Source organism: Chelonia mydas, chromosome 2 (genome assembly GCF_015237465.2).
Source record: "Chelonia mydas isolate rCheMyd1 chromosome 2, rCheMyd1.pri.v2, whole genome shotgun sequence".
NCBI lineage: Eukaryota > Metazoa > Chordata > Testudines > Cheloniidae > Chelonia > Chelonia mydas.
The window spans coordinates 106167535-106187164 of NC_057850.1; the positions used below are offsets into that span (position 1 = coordinate 106167535).

A 19630-nucleotide genomic window follows, 5' to 3' on the forward strand; every position below is an offset into this window, starting at 1 on the left:
AAGAAAGTGAAGCAATTGTATAAATTTAGAGGACTGAAGAAATAAGCAGAAGAATCACAGTACAAAGACACGTAAATCTAGTTTAATGTTCACATGTAGAATTTACACATCACAGAGATTAAACAGGATTTTAACTGTAACATAGCTGCAATGAAATGAAAGTCATTTTGTATTAGAAAAATAATCTTGATGCAGTTATCTGATTTTTGGTCTACTTAAGTTCATTTTAAGATGGATTTACATCACTGATCATAATGATTTTGTTTGTGTGCTTTTCCACAATCCCATATCAATATTCTTTGGACGAAACAGTAACTGTTCATTTGTTAATGGTTTGCCCTTTGGTTGCAAGCAGAGAACTGTTTTCACTTCTTAAAAGTAATATGCAATAAGAATGAAAGTTTGTGACAATAAACCTTTTGTTGTTAAATGAAGTTCCACAGTAAGTTTCTTGATTTTGATGCAACAGCAGATTTTATAAAAGCTGATTAAAGACCTAAAGCATTGCCTTCAATATGAAAAAAGTAGATAGAATTTGTTTTTCTAATCTCAGTAAAAAAAAAAACACTGTCTTAACATTACTTGTATATAATGCACTAAAAACCCGTGTGCCTAATTGACAAAAGTGTAGTTTCAAAATGTATAATACAATTATCAACATTTTAATCTAGATTGAAGAAAAACACGTTTGTATGGACTCAACACAAGTTTATTTGCAATTAGACATCTCATGCAATCATGCAGGACCACTAGCTATAGCTGTAACTTCCAAGTCTAAAAAGACACTGGGCAAAAACCTTAACTGTCAAGATATTTTCATATTAGCAGCTCTGTACCTGAGCTGTAAATAATGTTCTAAAGAAATATTCCCACACATTAAAAAAAACATACACACCTTTATAATATTTACAAAAAATATTTAATTAAAAATATTTTATAATTACAGTAGTCTATTAAAGCATATACTTTTCTCACTTACACTTATAGAACATCTCTATATATACACAGTATGAAATGTCACTCATTTATCTATACAATATGTAACATTCCTGCAGGGAGAAGAAAGTTCCCTGGGCCCCAATAAAATCATCTATTTTAAACAATAGATGTCAAATATATCTACAATGCTCTGGTAGATTAGTAAAGCTTCAAAATTCAGCTGCTCGGTCCCTTACAGTTATAGTTCTAAAGTTTGATTTACTCTCCATCTTCTATCCAACAGAAGAGTCACACTTTTCTGCTTAAGTTTTAAGTCTCATCCCACCAAAATAAACAAACAATTCACATCTGCTATAAAATGCACAGAAAAAAAAGACATGTTTAAAATGCTATGAACGTGCAAAACGGTGAAAGGTTCTCTCTCAGAAGGAAGCATGGAAACGATTCTGGGGTTGAATTATTTTTTCCTCTCATCTGATGGCTGATATTTCTTTTTCCCCCTCCCTCTCTAATGTGTTTTTCTCTGCTCCTCTGGCTCTGGGTCTGCCTGCTGCACACCTGTGGAAGAGGAATGAATAGAGGGGGTGTGTGAACCGTTTTTGCTCCAGACTGAGTGGCGCCACCAACAAAACACAAGACATGCTTGATCAACAACCCAAAACAAACCAGGTCAAACAACAACCTCAGCTCCCATGCTAGGCCAAAACAGAGGAATACACAGCTGCAAGCCCCAGTGATAAGCGCTTGACACAGGGGGTTTAAATAATAATAATAAAATAGGCTTCCAGCAAACCTTGTTTGCTCAGTCCAGACCCCATTTCTGCACTCCAGATGAGAGAAAAAGGAAAGACAGTCTCAATGCTAGGAAAAGAGACTTTCTTTAGAAAAGAATGTAGGTACACTCAGGTCAGAGAGGCACTAGTGCTTCTAGAATAATACATGATTCATGCATTTAATGGAGAAGAAATTAACTCCTAAGGAATGCGCAAGACTCCAACCCCTTTGAAAAAAAGAGCTAGCTGAAACATTTACAGTGCAAAGGGCACTGGTGTAACAATCCTACAGATGGCAGAGATGCAGCCTTTTCTCTAGATGCCCAATAATTAACTGAGACTCACCTTGAGAGTGCAGTTCAGCGGCACAGAATACTGTCCCCCTGCTTGTTAACAGCGCCAGCCTGCACAACAAAACACCAGTAAAAAAAAATAAAAATAAAAATGAGTGCAAATAATTAGCTTGGCCATGATACCTGTGCTTGTGTCTGGATCACGCACACGGGCAGAGACCAGCCTAGAGAGATGACAAGCTCCACAATGGAGAGCGCAAGCCACAAGGACTGCCAGCCTGGGCCAGCCAAGTCCTACCGCCCACAGATCAGTGCACCCCACAGCAGGTTGCTAGATTCTCAGCGTGACACCTCCTGGCTCCGACACAGGCAGGGACACCAGGGGCTGCCGAGTGTCACATTCCGAGCACACAGCCGGACCCGTCGCCCTGGCACCGCCGGCTGGAGAGTCACAGGTTCCTTTCTGTCCCTCAGAAGCAAACGCCTTCTGCTGCTAAGGGTGGATCCCGGAGAAGAAAGATCCTTCCCGCTCCCAGCCACAGACTTTTTTATATACAGAAGGGTTTATAAAGGGTTTCAGGGTGTGTGTATACATATATACATATACCCTGAAACAGTTAAATGTGCACACTCCCCTTAAGTGTTTAGATCAGCTATAGTACCCGTAAGTGTGTCCAGAATCATTGTACGGATTCCTGTGTGTACACACATCAGACATACTTCCCTGACTGGCTATAACTATACAGGAAGGGTAGATGTGTGTGCGAATGTCTGTAGACACACCAGCGTACAGCTCATCATTCTAAGGGGAAGCGTATGCCCCGGCACAAAGTGTGTGCATCTACAGACAGGTGTGTGTGAGATGCACACACTGAATGGATCACACAACGGAAGTACGCTGAACAGCGGCTATCGGTGCATGCTTGCGGACAGATCCTGCTCGCACTAAAGTCAATGGCAAGCCTCCCGCTGACTCCCGATCGGGTCTCGGGCGCCCGTAGCACGAACACACGGATACCGTCCGTGTAGCACTCACACGCCTAAAGGGAACCTCTGTCGACGCCGGAGTCCGGGGTACCCTGGCCACACACCCTTCACGGAGCGCCCAGTATGAGCCCTGCAGTCCCTAGCTGGCTGGCCAACGCTACACGTACACATCCCTGCCCAGCGTGGGCAACACGGCCAGGGCAGCGCCTCGCGTTTTCCCTGCCACGGCGCTTACCGGGTCGGTGTTGAGGGCTGTAAGCGGGGTCCGGGGGGTGGCTGCGGGACAGCTCCCTGGGTGCAGCGGGGATGGCTGCTGTTGCTGCTGCCTGAGCAGAGCCGGGTGCGTCTCCAGAGCCAGCTGCAGGTCGAGGATGTAGTCGATGACATGCTGCAGGATCTCCACTTTGCTGACCCGCTTATTGGGCGGGATGGTGGGCACTAGCTTCCGGAGCCGGCTGTAACAGTCATTCATATCGCACTGCAGGCACAGCGACGCCGGCTCCTCGCCCGACGGGGCCCCCTTGCAGCCGTGTTCGGCCAGGCAGCGCAGAGCCAACTGCCCGCCTCCGCCGCCTCCTCCTCCGCCGCCGCCTCCTCCAGCGCCGCCGCAGCAGCCCGCCTGTGCCTTCCTGCTGGGGTGGCGGACGGGGCTGACCGCTTTCATGGTGCACAGGGAGAGGTCCCCTCGGGCACCGATGCACACCGCGCACCGCCCGCAATGCAACAAGAGCAAGAGGCAGCGCTCAGCCGACGCAGCGATCCCTTCCTAACGCAACCACGCAGGGGCAGCCCGTCTCTGGATACAATCTCCGGGCTTTGCCAGAGGGGATGCCAGACCGTGCGAAGAAAAGCCACCCACCCAGGCTAGTCATTCACTACCCTTCCCCTTCGCTCCCACTACAGCCCAGCCGCCTCTGCTCAGCCCGGCTTGCAGCGCCGCCCTATATATATAGCACGGGGTACAGACAGGCGGGGCTCGCGCTGCCCTGGCCCGGGGAAAGGAGGAGGTAAGAGGCGCGCGGGGGAGGGGAAATGTGTGCAAAGGAGAGGGGAGGAGGGGGTGCGGAGCGCCGCGCTTTGGCCAATCACCGCCGCCTCCTCCCTCCATGGAACGCCGCTCTGGCCAATGGCGAGGACGCTCCATGCCGTCAATGCTGTGGGGTCTCGGGCTGGGGAGAGTGCTGAACCCAAGGGAGCGGAGGGAGGAGGAGGAGGAGAGAGAAGTTCCTAGGAAGGAAGAACTGCGGGAATGCGAATGGAATTCACTCTGCTGCTGAATGAGGCTGCTGAATCCTGCCATTCCCATCGGCACTCACAACTGGCTGTGCCAGCAGTAGGCATCCCCTCCTCTGATCTATCCTTGAAGCGTGCAAGGAGCAATTGGAGATTGCTAATGTCATTTTACCGTACACACTTTTTTTTTTTCTGCTGTCTATTTATTCTTCAGACTGCTTAATCATCACCAGCAAATATTTCTACCAGTAACAGAGGTGGGGATGCTGTTTGCAATTTCTAGCCTCATTCAGTGTATTTTTTTAACCTTTCACTGCTTTCCTCCCCCTACACGTAGACACACAGAGTCTTTTGAGGGACGTTGATTTAAAGAAAAAAATAATCCAAATTTGAGTGCGGGGGGAGGTGTAGAAGATCAAGAAAAGCGATTTGCTGTGGAATATTAAATTAGAGCACATAATTATTAAAAATTCATGGAGATGGAGTATTTAAAATTCCTCTATGACATATAATATTAATCCATTTTATGTAAAATTCATACCTGTAAATTAATTTGGTCCATTAATGCATCAGATCACGTATTAGTAAATGTATCATGTTTTAAATATGATGCTAGAAATGTCCAGAGTTCTGTACTTTGAGACAGCACATTAAAATTAACAGGCACATACTCCAGAGTCCTGCCTAGGTCGTTGTGTGGTGGATTGCAGCCTTTTAATTTAATCATGCCTTGCTTAAACTTTCTATTAACTCCTCATGAGGATTCAGAACAGATGCAGGTGAACTGAACATTAGAGTAAGAAATAAAAGGCACAATCTTGCAACTCATACAAACAGTCCTTACTCCTTATCTATGTAAACTGTCTCAATTATTTCAAAAGAACTATTTACTTGAGTACAGTGCTGTTTGAATGAGCAAGGGCTGCAAGACTGGTGAGTAAAATGTAATAGAAGGAAAGAAATTCATAGTTAATGGTGACTGATGATTGCATTCCCCCACCACACCTAGTCACAGAGTGATGTACAAAGGATACAGAGGGAAACAGTTAAGCCTAGAACCTTGAATGGGAGGAGAGGTTGGGTCATCTTTTCATAACAGTATAAAGAGTGCATATTTTCCACCCCCTAAAAGTTGCAATATCAGTCCCCAATCCTGCAAAGACTTATGCACATTCTTAACTGTACACACTATGAGTAGTGTGTACAATGGGGCTACTTACAGGGCATAAAATTAAGCACCTGTGTAAATCTTTGTAGCACTGGGATCTAAATTAGTGAGCTAAACAGTGACCATGTCATGACAGGCATATTGTCATCAGCTATATACTCTACTATACCTTACACTGGTTTTACACCGTGAAACTCCAGGAACTTCAGTGAAGTTACTCCTGATTTTCATCAGTGTGATACATCAGGCCCTAAATTATAGTTATGCCTTGCCTATTCCCCAGACTCTTGATGAGATGGACAGACGTAAGGTTTTTCATTTTCAAAAAAAATAATCTGTAGATAGTGTTAAGTATGTAGACTAAAATCATGCTGATCTGATCTTAATTAAAATCTCTGTGAAACTAGGTACACTATATAATTTAATTGGTCTATTTGTATAGAATCAGAGCTGATTTGACCTCACTGAAAATTTGTGGGAAATCCTAGTATGTAATCATTTCTCCTGGAGCTGATCTGATGTGAACAGATGTGTATATATATATAAAATAAACCCCATTGGCATCATGGAAATTCCATTGAGACTGATTTGGGTCCTAAAGATTAGTCAATATTTTTGGAAATTTGCGATATCTTGATATGTTACAGATCTATTTTTTCATCAGTCTACTTCCATAACACAGGAGCAAAATGGTACTGTATGGATTTTTGTGCATTGTTGCAGACTCATCTAAAATTTATGGGAAAATGTTATGTGTTCCCATTGCTGACCTATCAATATAAATGAAAAAAACTTGTCCTATAAATATTCAGGGACTTCCTCTGGTAACTCCCTCTGGTAACTCCCTATAATACTAATGATACATGATAGTCTGCCGTGCATTGATGAGCAAGCAGACATCAGTTCCCTGTCAACAATTGTCCTGCTTCTGCTCTCATTGAAGTCATTGGCAGTTTTGCCATTGACTTCAATGGGAACAGGGCTGGGTCCAATGTTTTTTCTGTTTAGATTGGATGTGCCCCAGAAGTTAATTAAATTGCTTTAGTAGTGTATTGGGAACCTTAATCTGTTAGGAATCATGCATTGAGTTGAGCATAGTGAAACTCTTTATCCATACAAGAAGAGAGGGGGCAGTAACTGCTTTTCACTCCTTAGTCCTATTAATAGCAATATTTTTCAACGTTCGAATATATAGGCGTTAACTGCTCCTGTTTTGAACCATACCAATTATGGATTTATAAAAACTCCTCTGGATATCTTAAAATGAGTGGTCCCTTCCAAGTTAGCTGGAGGAGTTCTCCTCTGTTGGCTGAGTTACTCCGTGGATTAGAGTCCCAATTCCCAGTGTTACCAACTCTGGCTGTATATTTTGTGCTTGAAGTGATCATCTTATTTGAGAATATCTAAATTCAAGTCAGATTATTAATATTAAATATAACAGTTTCTTTTGCTTTAAATATAAAAACAAAACAAGTTAAAAATGTAAACATCATTACTGGCTAACCTTCCTTGCGTGAATGGAGCCATTTAAATCAGTGAGACTTCTCTCGTGAACAAAGCAAGTTGAATTTGGTCACACATTTCTGAATATGTGAACATATGATTCACTCCAATAGAAAAATAAATCCTTCCATTGACAGTGTATCAGGGTCACATGGCTCTTCAGGACCTCATACAGTTTCAAGGAACAGTTACAATTCTTCCAAGAGCCGAATGAATGAGACATTTCCACTGAAATCATACTTGATTCACAGGTCTTTTGTATACAATACTATGCCGTTGAACCAACTGCTGAATTGGATTGTAACATGTTATTTAAAATATTTGCAGCATATATAAATAGGGTTGCCAACCTCCAGGATTGTCCTGGAGTCTCCAGGAATTAAAGATTAATCTTTAATTAAAGATTATGTCATGTGATGAAACCTCCAATGTCCAACCAAAATTGGCAACCCTATATATAAAATATTAAAAACCCCACATTTATGCATGTAGTGTGCAGTAACCGTTAAATAATTTAAGCCATTTACATTTTTTTAAACAGAAAAAGAATTGCATAGACACACAGCGAGTATTGTCTGCACACAAGATGCTGTGGGATATAGCTTTTGAAAATTGTGCAATTCTTACTTAACAAGAATATTAAGAAGTGGCTTAGTTAACTGCTCCATTTTTTTTTGGACACAGTCTCTAAACAGCTCAGTGAAATCCAGAACATTATTTAGAATTATTTTGCATAAGGCTGATAACTGGTATAATGAGTTTTATCCTGATGTGTGCCCAGTCCTGCAAGGAGCTGAGCACCTCCTGCACAAGGTACCGAGAACCTCCAGTGCCCACTGACTTCAACGGGGGACGAGGATACTCAGCATCTCACAGGACTGAACATTAAAAAAGCATTATAAATCTCGGAATGGTTTATGGTTTATCAGGATAATAGCAATTGATCCCTCAGTGGTGCTATTACTGTATATTATTGCTATCACTTAAATGGCAATAATGTTGGTTATTTAACTTCAATTAAAATATCTAGCTAGTTGTGATGTCATTTATAATAACACAATAATGTGTACTGTGCTCTCCCACCCAACCCCACAGCTAATCTCCTGCTGGCAGCAGAGGTGAGGTAAAATGAAAAAAAGGGGAAAGGGGGGAAATGAAAAAAGTGATTATTGGATGATTACTCCTATATGCATATATCCACTTGGATCCCCATGTCAGGTGGTAAGAATGACATGCTGCCTCCCGGACTCACAAGGTGGGATCAGTGAAGATCCTTAGAATCAGGAGGAGGGCAAAGTATCATGGTACAGTACAATTGTTCACCACTTCTGCAATTCCTAAGAGTCAGGTGGAATTCATCCCTTTTCTGGATACTGCTCTGCCATCCTTGCCAGAGAGATGACTCATCCTGTGGGCTCCTCAAACTACTTCTTTGAGCAAGTTTTCTGCTTCTGGAATCTGCCAGGTTACATTAACTGGCAGGTGTTTTAAAAACTTGTTCTAGGAGAGGAAAACCCTGGAACACCCTGTCTCCAGCAAGTTTCTCACCTCCAGATACCACTTTAAATTACACTAATTAAAGTCTGCTATTCTATATATGTTTCAGGAACAAAATATAAACATAGCCAACAAACTCAATTAACATAAGTTTGTTTTCTCCTTCCCTGTTTATGGTAATAAAAAAGCTGTTTTTCCTTTAAACAAAAAACAGATTTCCAAATCCTTCACCTCTGTTCTTTATAGCATCCTCCCCTATCTCCCACCATATGCATGAAGTTTATCACAGAATAAAGAGGGAAAAAATTGTGAGAACCCGTTGTTAGAATACTGGCAACACATACCTACTGTTTCCAACCACCCATTCCACTGGTGGCATGGATACAGACTTAAAATAATATGCTTGTTCCACTTGCCCAAGATATAATAAAAGGACAATATAACCTTGCTTTATAACTGCTTTCATATATTGCATTATATTTCCATTTTGAAAGTACTACAACATTTCAGAGTCAACAGATTTTTTTTGGATGATGAGGTATTTGTTCAATTTAAAGCATCCTTCCTCATCACAAATCAGAGGTGGCAGTATACTTATATACAGTCATATACCTTGTCATGTGTTTTTCCTTCAGTTTCTGTCTTCTGCAAATAGGTACAGAATAAGTACAATAAGGGTGACCATTTCAGTGAGCAGAAGAGGTAGGGGAAGTTTCCTCCACTACATGATATTTGGACAGTTGCTTTTTTATTTTAAATAGGTGGGGCTGGCAGTAACACCTATTATTAAGGTTACCTGATACTTCCCAGTATAAGATGCTGTTTTCAGTTGCTTATAACTTCACCCAAACTACTACTATTTGGGCTGAAATTTACAATCCTGGCTGTCTGCCTCGGGTTGAATTTTGGAGCAAAATTTTGGATATACATTGAAATAACTAAAAAGGTTGATTCCTTATGAGTTGATGGGATGGAGAGGAGAAAAAATTTGTAGTGGGAGTAGAATATTTTCCTCCTCCTTCTCGTTTCTTTTCTCCTTTCCTTTTCTTCTCCCATCATTTTTTGTCCTTCCATGTGACAGAATGAGCACTAGTCTAATAATTGCACAAGAATGTCCATTTCTTTAAACAATACTATTTTGTACACATTGCCTTAAAATATTGTAGAACATGAGGCATCAACATCCTTTTTTGAGGAAATGTACTGAAAATAAATCCTTCTAAATGTCAGATATAAAATTCCAAGGTGCATGTTTTGGGGATTCAAATTAATTGAAGAGGAGAGGAAAGGAATTTAAGAGAATAGCTGAGTATTCCTAGCAACTTCTGTAAGAATAATATGCCAAATTCTAATACAAAGTAGCAGATTGAAGTTGAAGATCCAAACTTAACTTTGATTTTAATTCTTGTAGTTTTAGACCAGTCCAATGTGCTATATCATGCTACTGGTTTTAAAACAGAACTCCACAGCAAACCTATAGGAAGATCTGCTTGTAAACTGATAACATGGTATGACCTCATTTTATTTTCATATGTTTGTTATGGGTTTGTATTAAGATTCATTTTATCACACACTTAATTCATCCTGCAGGGAGAATCAGCAAATAGCCCTAAATTAAATAAGTATCTGGATGTGTACATATTCACCTGTATATGTTATAGCTACATCAAGGGTATCAGAATCTATTTTCCTGGGAAAGGTACAGCTTTGTCAGTAAAGGCAACTAAGTTCAAGCTGCAAAAAAATCTGCAGAAATAAAAATAATACTTAGCACTTATATAGCATTTTTTAAGCTCTCTGTTAGCATTAACTTTTTAATTAATCTGTTCTCCTTGAGTATTTTACTGTTTTCTCCAGAATCTCAGCTTCCCCCCCCCCCCCCCCGAAAGGAAGCTTCTACCTTTACTTGACTCTGCAGGTAGGGTCCTCGAGGCATACCGGGTGTATATTACACACCATGATTTGAATCAAGTGCACAATGTTCTTGAGCTGTTGTTATGAATTGGCTCTCAGTGCCCCTTTATGTGTGTGTTTTACCAACTCACTTTCACACATTACCAGCCTCTTCTGTTTCTCCTACAACAGTTGGTGACAAGATAACCATAGTAAATCTAAACCAAAATATATTAGTAGATTTAAAACAACAAAAAGTAAAACAAAATAGTATACAATTATTTCCTCTTTTATCTACCTGCCAAAGGTCTGGGTTTACAGTTCTGTTTCTCCTGTAGAAGAGACAGCTTGTGAAGAAATGACTGAAGGAAAGCTACAATAAAGAAATGAGTGTTGCATTTAATTGTAATAGTGGTTAGTTCTCTGGTCATTGTCCAGAGTCTAGATTCAGGTCACGTGAAAGTGCTGCCTCCTGAGCTCATGAGCTTCCCCCATTTGTTTAAGTTAGCTGTTGTGGAGGTCATGGTTGTACAGAGAGAGAGAGAGAGAGAGAGAGAGACTCTTTCATGTAGGTACGGTCAACCTCATTGGTTGCAATGTCTGCCAATCCTGTTTCATTCAAATGGTCTGTTTAATTAATCAGTGACAACAGGACTGTCAAATGAAAATCTCTGTGCAGTGCAGCAGAGGTAGAAACGTGAGTGGATTAAAATCAAGTGATGCATTACAAATTAGGAGTGGTAGAATGGGAATAATAAAGAAAGGAGAAAGTGGAGAGAACATAGGATGATATAAGGATCAGTAAACTGAGATTCTTCATAAATTAAATGTATGTACCAGATTTACCAAATTTCACTTATTAGAAGGAACATTCAGTTATTTTAATTTAAGTGTAAGGCAGGTCTCAATGTTTTCCCTTTTGTAATGAAGGATTTTGCAATGTGTTTCAAGGGCACATTTGAAATTTCCTTGTCCCATAAAAAACCCTCCCATATGCAAACTGACTCCATTTTACAACTTTGACTTTATTTTCTTATAAATGATATGTATGCAGTTAGCAAATTTCAATAATCAGCCTGCCTATGTTAGATAACTAAATATTTCAAGTTATTTGCAATACCAGTGAATATTTCCACTTCATAAGTATTTTCTAAAAATCACCCTAAAGTGTTAAATGCACTGTTGTTTCAGCAATGCCTACACTCTATTAACTTGATACTTTGAGACTTTAAAGTACTGATCCTGCTCTCAATGGAGGGTTTGGCTTCTAGGGAGAGGTTGTCTTGAGGAAGCAGCACAAACGCTTAGTTGGGTAGTTGTTCTTTAAATTAATGCTACTTCTTATCTGACTATGGGTCTATGAGTAAGGACTGCTCATCTGAGTAATGGTTTGCAGAATTATGTACTAAGTCATTAGCCTGTTTCAAGCTAAACACTTCAAGTAATTGTAATTATCTTAAGAGCACTTGAGAACAGTTTTTAAAAATTTTCTTATATATATTCCCAAAACAAAAAACCTTAATTTAAAAGGGATTAAGGTTGGTTAGGTTTGACAGCCCTCCAAGCCAAACTCTAGAAAGCACCCTAGAAAGCAAGGAAATACCAAGTTATAGGTCCTCTCTTAACTGTACCCCAGTGCCCACATAGTGTATTTCCATTGGCAGTAACAGAGTCCACATTGCTGCAAAGAGCTTTCTTCTGCCTCCAACTGATAAGAAAACATATTATATATTAATCTCCCTCAGATTATAATGTAAATTAGTATAGTTCATTAATAGACTATTATATATACACAGTCTCAATTTAAAGTACAGAATGTTTTATTTAAAACTTGCACCTCACCTACTCCTCCTTCTTGTCCTCTAGTGTCTTCTTTTTCATGAACGGTCTTGCACATGTGGTGTTAGCAGTCCCTGTGGTGTTTGATGTTTTAGTAAGGTACATTGTCTCTCCTTTCCCTCTTTTACTGTACAGTTTCATTTTGATGTGGAGAGAGATGCACGCTTATCTCCTTGCATTGTGACAAAATATACCCCATAAAGTGGGTGTCTGTTTCTTTCTCCCTCCACTGCTAAAAGAGCCGATTGCTTCAGCTAGAGACCCATGTTGCTATAACACATTTTTTAAAAGCTCACTTATGCCACTTGAAACTTAAACTGAGGTTGCATAAACAGTACACACAGTGGTGTAGACTCTGGTTACATCATTTATTTCCAATTATTATTGATGACCTTTCATAACTTGCTCGTAGCTCTACTTTGCTCTGTCACTTGTGAGCTATGAGGTCATCAATAACTCATGAAAATAAATGTCTTATTGATACTCAACACAGTGCATAGCCAATATTTTGTTACACATACACACATACTCTGCAAACCATAGGGAAAAGACTTGTGATGTTATTCCTTTTATCTTTTAAAAACGGTGACTTTTAAGTAGCAAGGTGGTGGTGGTTGTTTTCCCCCCCCCCCGAATGGCATTTCACAAAGATATCTCACTAATTTATTTATAAGGGTAAGTCTTCAGAACAAGGTAGCATTACCGTGCTGGCCTAGTAGTGCCTCTATACATGAGCACATTTATAATTGATGAAATGGTCTATAGTGTTGTGGCTAGAATAAACTTAAGGTCAAACTTAAGGTCAAACCTTAACTTAAGGTCTGGGAGAACAAATCTTGCCATTATTCTTGATGAGAAATAAATACGTGCAGGAACTAAAAAGTGCTGAAAAGGAATAAAATCCAATGTATAAAGGCATTTTGAACAATTCATTCCTAAATGAAAGTGCTTTTTCTTAGTTTTTCTTCATTGCCTTGATCTTCCTAAAACTGTTGTTGGGGCAGGTTAATGATTGACCTTTGAGGGAACCACATACCACTCTTTGTTCCCTAGCAGTTAGGATCTTGCAGAGGCTAGAAACTTTTGAGGGAGAGAATAGGATTAAACTGCTGTATGAAGTCCAGTGCAGGTGATGGTCAATGGGAGCTGAGAAATGAGTTTTTCAGGACATTTCCACCCTCCTTCATTAGAAGGACTTTATTTCATTTATTGTGGTTACCTGGTGGAGATAGCTGACTGTCAATGATTGTGCTCTGATTAATTTTCTTAAGTATAGTCATTAAAAAGTGCATTATTAAAATATCAAAACACTTTTAAACCATACAAATTGAATGAACAAATCATTTAGATTTAAGTTTCAAATTGATCACTAATGAAAAAGTTCCTTCTGGTATATTCTAACTTGATTCTCACATTAAAAGAAATCATATGTACATAGTTGTTTAATTGCCATTCTCAAATTCCAAAAATGAGCAGCAAACTGGAAAGATGTAAAGACTCAGTCCTGCAAAGCCTTGCTCACGTGAATGGTTTCAGGTAAGCAAGGGTTTGCAGGATTAGTTCCTCAGGACCTGATTCTACAAATACTCACATGATTAGCTTTACGTATGTGAGTAGTACCACTGGTACTACTCATGATTAAGGACATGTATAAATGTTTGCAGGATCTGAGCCTTGATTGCAAACTCTTCAAGTCTGTAACTTTGGCCTTATATACAAACAGAAGTTGCACCAGTTTAACTTAAATTAGTTTAAAAACAAAGTTAGTTAAATCAGTGTCCACATAAGTGTGAACATAAGAACGGCCATACTGGGTCAGCCCAAAGGTCCATCTAGCCCAGCCCAGTATCCTGTCCCAACAGCGGCCAATGCAAGGTGCCTCAGAGGGAATGAACAGAACAGGTAATCATCAAGTGATCCATCCCCTGTCATCCATTCCCAGCTTCTGGCAAACAGAGGCTAGGAACACCATCCCTGCCCATCTGGCTAATAGCCATTGATGGAATTATCCTCTATGAACTTATCTAGTTCTTTTCTTTATCCTGTTGTAGTCTTGGCCTTCACAATATCTTCTGGCAAGGAGTTCCACAGGTTGACTGTGCATTGTGTGAAAAAATACTTCCTTTTGTGTGGACATTCTTATATTGGTTTAAAAGTGGCTTATACTTTAACTGCTATAAGCTACATTTAAATTGATGTAAGAGTGTCCACACACACAGTTGTACTGGTTTAACTAAGTCAGTTTAGGATCCCTCTTTACTTTAGGCTATGTCTACACTGCACACCTTACAATGGCTGCAGTTGTGTCGTCGTAAGGTGCACAGTTTAGCTGCTCTTTATTGCCAGGAAAGAGTTCTCCTGGCATCAAAATAAACCGTCTCCAACTAGGGGCAGTAGCTTCGTTGCCAGGAGCGTGGCTCCTGCCGACGAAGTGCTGTCCACACCAGTGCTTTTTGTTGTTAAAATTTTTGTTGTTCAGGGGGTATTTTTTTCACACCCCTGAACAACAAAAGTGTAGACAAAGCCTAACACTAATGAAGTTTTGTGTGTAGGGCAGGCCTTTATCTCCTTATTGGTTATGAAGCACCTAGCACACATTTTGCATTATGGTCCTCGGCCTAAGCCCCCTGATATTAATGAGGTGACCAGATAGCAAGTTGTTCCTTTAGGAATTTATCCCATGATAAAGAGTAAGAATTACAATAAGAATTCATGATGAAAGTTATACTAAAACAAAATAAACAGAACATTGCAAGCTATTGTGCATGTTTGCAGAATCAGCCTAAATAAATATAATCAGTATCATTTTGAAAACCAGATTTATCACTTCACAATTAGCATTTCTTTGTGTTTCTCCCACTTTTGCAGTGAAGGGTGCATCTTGTTGCTAACAGGGCTCTGACACCGTGGCAATCTGAAGGAGTAAAGTTTAAAAATATTGAGATTTTAAATCTAATTGAAAAAGTGAAAAAAACCCTTCATCCCATGAGTGAAATACTTTGAAAATTGTTTTTAAATTAATAAAAAATGAAGAAGTCTACATTCAAATGATTGAGAATTGGTAGGTTTGGAACAAAAACATCCAGCAACCGACAGATTTAAAGGGGGATAAATGGTAGTGATCACTTTAAGAAGCATATAATAAACCATGAGGAACAAATTCATCTTCATTCACCACAAATAAAATAAAACCTATAATGGGGAAAAAATAACATGGGGGAAATATGCAGTGGGAAAGAAGCCAAGACAATGAACCTGGGTACAATTTAGCTACTGGATGGGGAGGGATTCCTTCCTCAACTCATAAACAGAGGTCAATGTGAGTGTAAGGGCAAATTATTATTTATTATTCTGTATTGTTTAAAATGGACTAGGTGATGTGCAAACACATTAAGACTGAGTGTACACTTGTGCATAATCAGTTGTAACTACATATATTTGCATTCTACACCTATGTGATATGGTCTGATATGTGCAATTGGGGAACTGTGAAGGGGCCAAATTCTGCAGTTATGTATGTGCAGTTCCAGCCTGAGGCTGTGTGACTGTAACTGAAAACAAAATTTGGCTCAGTAATGCTTTTACATGTGCAGCTAAAAGCTTAGTGCCCAATCCTGCATTTCTTTACAGAGTCAAGTAGTTCATTAAAAGAAAAGGAGGACTTGTGGCACCTTAGAGACTAACAAATTTATTTGAGCATAAACTTTTGTGAGCTACAGCATCCGATGAAGTGAGCTGTAGCTCACGAAAGCTTACACTCAAATAAATTTGTTAATCTCTAAGGTGCCACAAGTACTCCTTTTCTTTTTGTGAATACAGACTAACAGGGCTGCTACTCTGAAAGTAGTTCATTGACTTCAGTAGGAATTCATCTGTCAGGGCTACTCAAGGAAATAAAAGTTTGCAACATCGGGCCCTTAGCTTGCAAGTCCCCCCGATGCTGGACTATTAACAGAACAACAGAAAACACCAAGACACGCGTTTGCGATGTGCAAATGAACGATTCGTCCTTCGAGGTGCACCTCGATGAGCTTGCAATTGCATGTCCTGACGGACGCTGCGCGCTCCTACAAGGCAGGGGACGGGACCTTATAGGGAGCGACACTGCGCGAGGGCGAAGCAGGGGCCGTGGTAGCGCGTGGGAATGCTGGACGGCTAGCGACAGCCAGAGAACGCTGCGGGACCCACAGCGCCTGCGGCTTCCCCGCGCGCTGCTCACCCCTCCGTCCCCCCCCCAGCTCCCCAGCTGATTCATTGGCTGTGACTGCCCAGACTGGCCGGCGCCGGGCGCGTGACATCATCCATTCACACTGCGGCCCAGCTGGCGCCGCCAGGGCGGTCGCCGTGGCGACGCGGACGCCAATCTCAGCACAATGACTTCCAGCTGCACACAGCGAGCGGCGCTGGGCCCACAGCGCAGGCGCCGACGCGGCCTTCCACGGCCGCCGCTGGCGCGCGCTTTGCCCGTGCGGAAGCTTGGGGCTGCGCGCGCTCGCTTTGGGGCCCATCCCCTAGGGTCGTGCCTGCCCTGCGCCGCAGCTGGTGGTGCAACGTGCCAGAGGGACGGTGCAAAATGAGCCCCGCACGGGGGAACCGCGCTCACCCAGCGGCGTCGAATGTGGTGGCCCTAGTCAGGCTAAAAGGAGTGAGTGGGGCCAAAGGCGTTTGCAGCAATAATAAATAATAATGCTAACGCAAATTAACTGATCTTTGCACAGCCTTTTGGAAATGCCGAGTGCGTTCCTGTGGAAGTGTGCTGCAGAGGGAAAAGGCCAACGCTTGAATCTCCTTGGAGCCTGAGGGTTCTCGCCAGCTTTTGGCCCCAAGCCACTGAAGAGTACGAAGAAAACAGAGACTGAGTCTAGCTGCTCTTGTGGACGAAGCGCAACGCAGACAATCCAGACCCTGGAACATGAATGCTGCAAAAAAGCCAGCTGTGCCACTTGGATCCAACCAATTGTTGGCCCTCTCCTCCCAAAATTTCCATGGCACGAGTAGAGAACAGATGTAGCTGTTCCTGCTGCACCAAAAATTTTGGACCTTGTTGCACCCAGGTGAATGAGGAGCACAAAACCCCTGGAGCTGGCATCAGGTGACTGCAGGATCTTTACAACTTTTGGGTCCAAACTGTAAAACCTAAATAGAAACAAATGTAGCTACTTCTGCTTTACTGGAAAAAATCCCCTTTTGAAAATCTCAGTGTTTCCAACTTTCACAGTTTTATTGTCTTTTGTGATACTTAGTGTTTCTGTTGAAGCCCTAGCTCTTGAACTCAAGTGATTGAGAACCACAGCTTTCATTTGAAAATAGGTAGTTTTCTAACCCCTGTGGTTGTGGAGAAAAGCTTGAAAACCTGATGTGACCGTAACCTAAGATTCAAAAATCAAGAGGCCAAATAAAAAGAATCCCTACTTGATTGTTGCTAAAAATCATGAGACTTTTAGCAAGAATAATCCCGTAATTTTTGGTGCCTGACTCTTTTCTTTTTTTAAAGGTTCAAGTCAGCAGTACTGTGACTTTCCCAAACCACTAGGAGCCTGTGTCAAATCAGGGTGTTTCCTTGCTCTTAATACTGTACTCAGACAGCCAGCTCAAACTACTCTCTTCATCTAATGAATAGTACTTACCTGTTGCCTTGCAATTTATTGATTCACACTTTATAACTGAAAACAACTACAAATAGTATTCTTTATTATGGGCAGCAATACTAAACAAAGCTATGAGAACCTTATTTAAGAAGAAATAATTGCATTCCATGGGACTCAAAAAATTAATAACAATAGTATTTTGCACAATTTAAAAATACTGCCATTCTGATTTTTAATAAAATTGGGAATGCAGCAAAATGTTACTTTAAAAAAATTATGGGCTATTTAAATTGGATTATAATTGCTCTTTTGTGTCTTTAATTTATAACATTGAAACCAAATTGTTTAGATTGGAAAGAGCCTGTCTGTCATAGTTGGCATCTTGATATAAATAGTCTGTGTATAATGATCACTGATTATCTTCTCCACATTATTTTGAGTTTGTTAAGCACAAGGATTCAACATTTATTCAAAAGCAAACTCATGCTTACCTGTTTCAGGGTGAGGTCTGCCTGCAGGTGCTATTGTTTACTCCTCCCTTCCTACTAAACAACTTAGTTTTCATTTAGCAGATTTCCATATGGGACACTCTTGCTCCCTGTGCCATTCATCACTTTTTAGCTTGCGCTTTTTTTATGCGCAACACTTGACACCTGCACTGTGCATGATCAAGCCTTTACTGTTGCTTATGCTTCAGGGGAGAGCTTCATATGGAAATCTGCTAAATGCTTAAGTGCTTTGCTGGATCAGTGCCTATGTCAGTACTTTCAAGATTAAGGCCTACAGCAGCCTGTGGTGATCTATAGCCAGGCAGCAGCAATTGTGAGTCAGTGTAATCTGGACCATTCTCCAGGAATTGAAATGATGAATATCCCGTATACAGTGTCAGGAGTCACATTTGAACTCAGCACTTCCACTGGAAGGGTCTGGTGCATAAACATGCCTATTAGGAATGTTCATGGTTTTCTTATGCTTTTTCTTCACATCCACTTAAGAAACAGTTCACATTTGCTACAGCAGACTTATCCATATTATAATTATGGCAACACGAAGATAAGAAAATGTGGAAAGTGTCATATTCAGTGAGCACATTCCTTAACATAATACAGCATGGCCTATAGGATATGTTGTCTTCAAAGAGCAAGATATTGTCATTAATGTAAATATAAAAATATAGCTACATTTAAGAATGCTTAGACTTTAAAATGATTTGTTTACTGATTTGTAAACTGCTCTGTACTCATCCCAGGCATCAGTAACATCAAACAGTCACCATTATATGTTAGTGGCAGATGTCTGAGCTGGGCTCAAGATTTTCTCTCTTTATTTTTGATTTGTTTGTATCATTGGGTTTCATGTCTCATGCTTCTGATAACTGGAATGTATTAAGCAGGTTGCCTTATCCTGATATACGTTTGTAGTTAATTTTTGTCAAGGTATCGAGGTCTTGAGTGCCAGTAAATCAAAAATTATTAATTATTATTCTTTTATTTTGGGCTAGATTGTCACTAGCTCTACATGCCACATATAAGGGAGTAAGGCACTCCCTTATTTTCATATGATGGGTTGCAGGGCAGGCTCTGCAAAGCCTCCAAATCCTCTTTTCCCCCATGCAGCTGGGTGAGAGGGGGCAGAATGGGGCGTGGCCTTGGCTTTGCCCCCCCTCCCCCCCCAGTGTGCTGGCCAACATAGCTGTTCTGGCACACCAAGTAACTTACACGTGCCAGGTAAAGACTCATCACAATTTATATCCTCTCAGGAGTAATGAGGTGATTGTTACTCTGAGCCACAGTTTGCCTCTGGGGCAGTGGAGCTAGGTGCTGCCCTTGTTCAGGGCAGATCATAAAGTGCCATCTAGCCCTTTACTAGTAAGTGCCACCCAAAATATGTTTGCCCCAAATTTTGTAGGATCCACAA

At 40.9% G+C, this 19630-nt stretch overlaps 1 protein-coding gene and 1 long non-coding RNA gene across 2 annotated transcripts; one reads left to right on the forward strand and one right to left on the reverse strand.

The window, feature by feature from the left end:
• Window positions 1-693: 693 nt before the first annotated feature.
• Window positions 694-3904, reverse strand: ID4 (inhibitor of DNA binding 4, HLH protein). The gene is made up of 3 exons (XM_027817236.3): window positions 3228-3904; window positions 2058-2116; window positions 694-1497 (listed from the first exon to the last, which is right to left on the reverse strand). Exons 1-2 carry the CDS (start codon window positions 3654-3656, stop codon window positions 2072-2074), a joined length of 474 nt encoding a protein of 157 aa, XP_027673037.2. The 5' UTR covers window positions 3657-3904; the 3' UTR covers window positions 694-1497; window positions 2058-2071.
• A 57-nt stretch (window positions 3905-3961) lies between these two features.
• LOC122464528 lies at window positions 3962-17338 on the forward strand. The gene is made up of 2 exons (XR_006288648.1): window positions 3962-3999; window positions 16844-17338. It is a non-coding gene; the product is annotated as an uncharacterized LOC122464528 (long non-coding RNA).
• The last annotated feature ends 2292 nt before the right edge of the window (window positions 17339-19630 follow it).

Coding starts and splice junctions, on each gene's coding strand:
- ID4 (XM_027817236.3), bottom strand. CDS start 3,656: ATGAAAGCGGTCAGCCCCGTCCGCCACCCCAGCAGGAAGGCACAGGCG. Junction 2,117..3,227: donor CAGCCCTCAACACCGACCCG/GTAAGCGCCGTG, acceptor TTTGTTGTGCAG/GCTGGCGCTGTTAACAAGCA.